The sequence below is a fragment of the Notothenia coriiceps genome, unplaced genomic scaffold, assembly GCF_000735185.1.
Source record: "Notothenia coriiceps isolate Sejong01 unplaced genomic scaffold, NC01 NC01_scaffold00003357, whole genome shotgun sequence".
NCBI classification, from domain to species: Eukaryota; Metazoa; Chordata; class Actinopteri; order Perciformes; family Nototheniidae; genus Notothenia; species Notothenia coriiceps.
In genome coordinates this window covers 9,080-15,722 of record NW_011336058.1, presented here as the reverse complement: position 1 = coordinate 15,722, position 6,643 = coordinate 9,080, and the positions used below count along the sequence as shown (strand labels likewise).

Genomic DNA, 6,643 nt, shown 5'->3' with positions numbered 1-6,643 from the left:
ATTTTTGTGTCCCTTTTCCTGGACTGTTATTGTCTACTAATTGTACTCCATTCATCGTCATATTCTATATTTGGAACTAGTAATAATACTTGCACTGCATTAGTACTCGAGTGGCAACTACATAGGGAGTCATAGGTAGTACTCTAGTCCTAAGGTCTAGACGGATATCTGTCTTCAGTGGACCCACGCCACCTCCCCCAGACCTGCCTGCCCAAGACACCTGCGTGGTTCCGTCTCAAATCGTCCACCTTAGCTAGTCTGCCGGGCACACGTGCTGGTCTCAGTAGTACCTCCCTTAGAGCCAGCCGACCCTGTTCCGTCTCCAGGCTCCTCCCCCACTTCTGGTCTGTCGAGGCCAATTCCTGGCCGTCGTCCTCGGCCACAGCCGTATATGTGTACCTTATCGCTGTGTCCTAGCCGTCCTACGGGCACGTAGTCGTCTCGTCAGCCGCCTTAGGTTGCGCTGTCCTGACCTCACATCCTGGGGCCGTCTTCTCATCCAGAGTAATACGCCTTGGAAGTTTGCCGTGTACCTGTAACCAAGCTACGTGCCTGTGAGCCGTCTTTCTCGTCAGACGCCCAGAAAGTCGCACTGTTCTTATACCTCAACCGTTCCTCTGAAAGAGGATGGACACGACTTCTCATCATGACGCCTGAAGAGGTTGTGTCCTGACCCCAACCGTCCTGGGAGCCGTCTTCTCGTCACGACGCCCTGGAGGTTGAACTGTTCTGTACCTCAACCGTCCTGGGAGCCGTCTTCTCATCAGAACGCCCTGGAGGTATGCGGTCCTGTACCCCAACCTTCTGTGAGCCGTCTTTCTCGTCAGACGCCCTGGAGGTGCACTGTTCTGTACCTCAGACCGCCCTGGAGGGTTGCCGTTCCTGTACCCAACCGTCCTGGGAGCCGTCGCCCCATCAGACCGCCCTGGAGGTTGCTGGAACTCACCCAACCAAGCGGTTATCTTGGGCCCCTCGGACCGGCAGCCGCCTGTCGGTTGTCCTCTGCTCCACGACCCTCAGCCGGCCATACGGCTGTTCTGTGCCCCCTCGACCGAGCCTGCCTGCGTTAGGCCTCTGCTCCACGACCTCAGCGGCCATACGACTTGTCCTGTACCCCATCGACCGCAGCCTGCTGTCGGTTGTCCTTCTGCTCCACGACTCAACCCTGGTACCAATGACCTCGGCGTGACTTCCGGCCCTGTACCGACATTCCAGGCCAAGACCTGGGGCCTTTTGTACCGACATTCCAAGGCCAAAGACTCGGCCTTTGTACCGACATTCCAGGCCAAGACCTCGGCCTTTTGTACTGACACCACCCGGCCGTTGACTGGCCTTTTGTACCGACATTCCAGGCCAAGACCTCGGCCGTTGTACCGACATTCCAGGCCAAGACCTGGCCTTTGTTACCGACATTCAGGCTAAGACCTCGGCCTTTGTACCGACATTCACAGGCCAAGACCTCGGCCTTTGTACCGAGAACCCGAACTCAGACGATCGAACCCGGAACGCTTGAGGAGGAGAATCGTCCGGACTTATGTTGGCACCTGAGGTATTCGGTCTGCTCAAGGTTTTACTTGGAGGACCTGTCCCTCGTCCTTGGACCCCGTCTTCGTACCCAACTTGACGTCTGCCTTGGGTGCCTCCGCATTACCGGTCCAACCCTAACCCTCCGGCCCTGATCGGTTCGGACCCCGATCGTCCGGGCCTTAGTGTTGTGTCCCTCCTAGAAACTTTAGGTCGGTCCATTACTTGAAGTGGTATGGACCAAAGAGAGATCGGTAGACGGCGGAGGCTGTTGTGTCGGGGACGACGACTTAGGCCCACGGGAGAAGGTGATAGGCTCGCAATCGGTTTTTTTTCGTTTTTACATTATTAAGCTGAGATTGCCTAGACGACCCGGGGTAAATAACAAGGCCAAGCATGATTAGTTTCCCTGGTGTGTCTAATTGTCTGATTATGTTCACCTGGGCCCCTGTGTTTTCTCCTCCCTCCTCACCTGTGTCTTGTTGTGTGATTGAGTCTTGTGTGTATTTAAGTTCTGGGTTGTCTGTCTGTCTTGGTCGGTTCGTCTTGTTCCATGACTAGTTCTGCGGTGAGTGTTCTGTTTTGTCATTGTATGTATATATATATCATAGCCTTGAAATAAAGGAATTTTCAGTTTATATCTGCATTTGGGTCCTGCTTGTTTCACAAACCGTGACACTATAGTTCAAAATAACTAAACAATATTCCTATTGCAGAAGTGATTCCTAAAGTCATGGCTGTGTCTTATCCTTTCATACTTCCTATCTTATATCAACTTAACAATGTTATGATAGCCCTCTTTCCATTGCCATACAGACCTAACAATGGTGCTGCTGACATTTTTGTCAGTTTTCTAGAAATCATTAAAGGGTCTTTGGCCTAACCCTAACCTTTACCTCAACCTGAAGTCAGTGCAGTTCTTTATTATATACATTCCTCTACTAAAACAAACATTTTCTTAAATGCACTTACTAAACATGTTTCTGTAATACCTATACTCCATCAGCTTCTTTTCTTAAATATGTGCATGTGGCATCAGTGGTAAACTGGAGGAGTCTAACTTTGTTTTTGCCCATGTGATGTTGTACCTGCACAGCTTGCGTATGAGGTCATCGGGTCTCTTGGTGATCTTTTTGGGGAAGTCCATCTTCTCAATGCCTTTCAGGATGAAAGTGTATGTCATCATCTGGTCGCTCCCTGAGAACGGAGGACTGTAAAGAGTAGGAGGACAAAGGCAGAGATTTCATTTCTTTGATTGAGCTGAGGTCTGTTAGACGGAAGCTTTTCAGCAGCACTCTGTTCAAATCAGCAACTGATTAGCACTGCAAACCAGGAAGGAGATTGAATTGATATCAAGAAGAAGGCCGATTATATGATGCTTGACTATGACACAGCCTTGATAAAGACTGGAAGCACAGATGACTGACCTGCCAGTGAGGAGCTCAAACACCAGGATGCCCAGAGACCAAAAGTCCACACTGAAGTTGTGGCCCTTGTTGAGGATGATCTCAGGGGCCACGTATTCCGGTGTTCCGCAGAAGGTCCACGTCTTTTGGCCACATCTTATCTTCTTTGCAAAACCAAAGTCAACCTGGGTAGGAAGAGTTGAGCAGTTAACTCTAAGTAAATTAGGCATCATGGGGTTTACCCTTTCTTATATTGTGTTATATAGGTTTATATATGTTCATGTTAATGGTCTGCAAATGCTACAATTCCAAAGTTCCCTCTCCAGAGTGAGCTAAGCAGGGTTCCTAACAAACTTTATAAGGATCCTACATACATTTTTGAGAAAAATCACAGCCTTTAACAGAATATTACACTACTGTATTTTTAACTCAAAAGGAAACATGTCAAATGATGAAAGTTATTCAACATGGTTAAAGAATCAGAAACAGAGAAAAGCCTTGATGAAATGAAATGATGGGGTTTTCCCTTTCCTGTGGTGTGTTATATAGGTTTTCCTGCATGTAAATGATCTACAAAGGCTAAAATCCCAAATACGCGCCAGAGGGGGTATCTTTTTTTTTGATGAGGTAAAAAGAAAGTTCCTAAAAATTGATGATAACATAGGGTAGTAGAGTATTTGATATAAACATGATCATTTTGTGGGTGAAGTATTCATTTCAGACTCACCAGTTTGATGTATCCCTCAGTATCCAGCATGAGATTCTCAGGCTTCAAGTCTCTGTAGAGAACACCTTTGCGATGGAGGTAATCGAAAGCTTCTGTGACGCAACCAACGCAGAATTTAGCAGTGGTCTCATCAAAGCTCCCTCTAAACACAAGAAAGACACATTTGAACTTTTTTGCTGACAGGCAGGGTCAGATCCCCCACTGTTAAGGAGGCAGAGAAGCAGAAGTGGTCTTATTACACAAATGCACCTGAACACAGGCTGCCCGTGTTCAGTGAGTTACGACCGCTGGACCTGCTTTTCCAGGAAAGGGTGTCTCATTATGCTAACCTTAAAGTAATACCTTTGCTTCATGCAACGAGTCAGAAATAAAATGATGTTTTTTCAGTAAAATGTGGGAATTTTGTAAGTGTTACTTTCTCCTACCTGTCTCTGAGCAGACTCCAAATTTCTCCACCCAGACAGGCCTCCAGCAGCATGTACACGTACTTGTCATCCTTAAATGTGCGGTAAAGTCTAGAGGGAGAGATGCAAGGAAAAGGTAAAGAGGACATATTATGCTCTTTTTCAGGTTCATAATTGTATTGTGTGCCTCTACTGTGATGTGTTTTTAATGCTTTAAAGTTCAAACCATGCTTTATTTTTCTCATACTGCACCTCATTTCACCCTCTGTCTAAAACGAGAACCGCTTAGAGAATTGTCGGAAAGTGTCTCTAATTATTTCCCGTTAAATGTAATTATAACATTAGAAGAGAGCGGTTACATTATATAATAATTTGCCTAAATAGTCCACATTAGCCTTCATTTGGTAAAATGCAGAAAGAGCTAATGATCATTAACAGAAAGCAAGATGCCTAAATGATTGAATACAGCTCCAGTTTTCAATATTTCAATTCATTATAGTATGTTTTGGGGTTTTTAATGAATTTTCTTTTTAGCAATTAACATTATAAATGCATTTATGTATCACTTATATAAATGGGGTTAGGGAGTTAGTTTTTTTTTCTTTTTTTTGGAAAAGGTTTGTGCTAGGGATATTAACGTGAACACAACCTAAAGTTCTTTAAATGCCCTGAGCAATACATTACAAAATAAAGTATTTGTTGCGTCCATAACAGACCAAAGTCAGAAGAATGAATTTCCAATTTGGGAACGGTGACCATCCGATGAGTGACACCAATGCACCATGTGCATCAGATACATTTTTTGTCCTAAATGAAATAAGGCACGTCTGCGTGTTTTTAGCTACAAAAAACATCACTTCAGAAAGTATAATAGAAGCAATGACTGCTCAAATTATTGTTATTGTAAAAGTGTCAACATGAATTGACCCTCGTGGTAAATTGAGTAAATTGCTCAAACAACCTAAGAGATAATAGTTAAAACATATTTTTTTGTGAAATAAATACATTGAGTGTATGAAGAGGAGTTCAAAAGCAGTAGCCTTTCAGAAGCTAAAAAATTGCTTTAATATCTATGTCTGTTCCACTGCGTACAGTAAAATTGGATCATTGTAATCTCACAAAAGGCAAGGAAAAGCTACTGCTGCAATATTTCATGAGAAATAACTACATTTTCAAAGCGGACATCTTAATATCCCCTGCCATTCTACCCCGTGGAGAGGATGTAATCTGTTCGAAGCCTACACTGTGATCTCATCAAAAACTAATAAGCGGGGCACTGCTTTCCCGACTAATGGGGAAAAGCTTTATCCTGTGGGATAAAGAATGGAAATGTGTTCGGAGGCTGAGCGAGGGGACTGACTTGACGACGAAGGGCGAGCGAGCCTCGGCGAGGATCTTCCTCTCCGAGTGGATGTGCTCCTGCTGCCTGTTGTCCACCACGTGCTTCTTCTTGATGACTTTAAGAGCGAAGGTGACGTCCTTGCCCTGCACCTTCACCTGTCGATGGAAGCACAGGGTGGGATGTCACAACAGCGATCTTTTTCACTCATGTCAACAATAAAATAGGTTTTGGTTGCTATCAAAATATTCTGATGAACTTTTAATGTTAGGGATGAGGGTCCAAACCTACCAAAGAAAATGTTCTGTGTAAAAATATATCATTACATTTTCAAAAAGTCATAATGAGGCCTTGAATACAGCTGATTTGGGCCAGTGTATGTAAATAAACACATCTGAGTCCGGGGAGGGGGGTTATATTCTGGCAATAATTTGTAGACATAAATCGACAACGGAAAAATTACATTTAAAAGAAAAACTCAGATTATAAAGTTATACATTTGCAGGAAAAACTCAGTAATTCTGTAAGACTGTAGTCGAAGTTATCCGCATCTTTAATGTATGAGTCATTCTCTGGAATAATTGTTTCATTTCTCTATGCGCAAAAGATATTAAAAAGCCCTACTACTCACTTGATTTATAACCTGAGTAAAAATTGTCCTTGCACGTCTCAACCGCACATTTCAAGTATTTTTCAATACAGCACAATGTATTTCTTTGACTTATAATAATAATAATAGATTTATTTTGTTAGCGCTTTTACAGGTCCTCAAAGTCGCTTTACAAAGATAGTGAAAATAAAAGAACAACAAATAAATATAGTTAAATTCGTATTAAAATCAAGCAATACAAGAACAATCACACATTAAAAGCCAGATTGAAGAGGGGAGTTTTTGTGAGTTTTTTTAAGGTGTTGAGGTCAGTGCAGTCTCTGATGGGTTGTGGGAGTGAGTTCCAGAGGGAGGGGCAGCAACGGAGAAGGCTCTGTCCCCCCAGGTCCTGTGATTGATGTGGGTGGGGATGGATAGGAGGTTGGCTGATTGATGAGGGCTTTGTGCGTTTTGAGCAGGACTTTGAAGTTGATTATTTGACGGACGGGGAGCCAGTGGAGGTTCTGGAGGACGGGAGTGATGTGGTCTCGGGAGCGGGTGAGGGTGAGGAGGCGGGCAGCAGAGTTCTGGATATGTTGGAGTTTATTGCGGAGGTTGGATGGTATGCCATAGAGGATGCTATTGCAGTAGTCG

At 44.3% G+C, this 6,643-nt stretch overlaps 1 protein-coding gene across 1 annotated transcript; it reads right to left on the bottom strand.

Moving 5' to 3' along the window:
* Positions 1 to 2,539: 2,539 nt before the first annotated feature.
* On the bottom strand, positions 2,540 to 5,585 carry LOC104941450 (cGMP-dependent protein kinase 2-like; the record flags this gene model as incomplete). The annotated part of the gene is made up of 5 exons (XM_010766551.1): positions 2,540 to 2,735; positions 2,952 to 3,115; positions 3,658 to 3,799; positions 4,083 to 4,172; positions 5,422 to 5,585. Coding segments are annotated over 5 exons (756 nt in total), but the record flags the coding sequence as incomplete, so codon positions are not given.
* Positions 5,586 to 6,643: the final 1,058 nt, after the last annotated feature.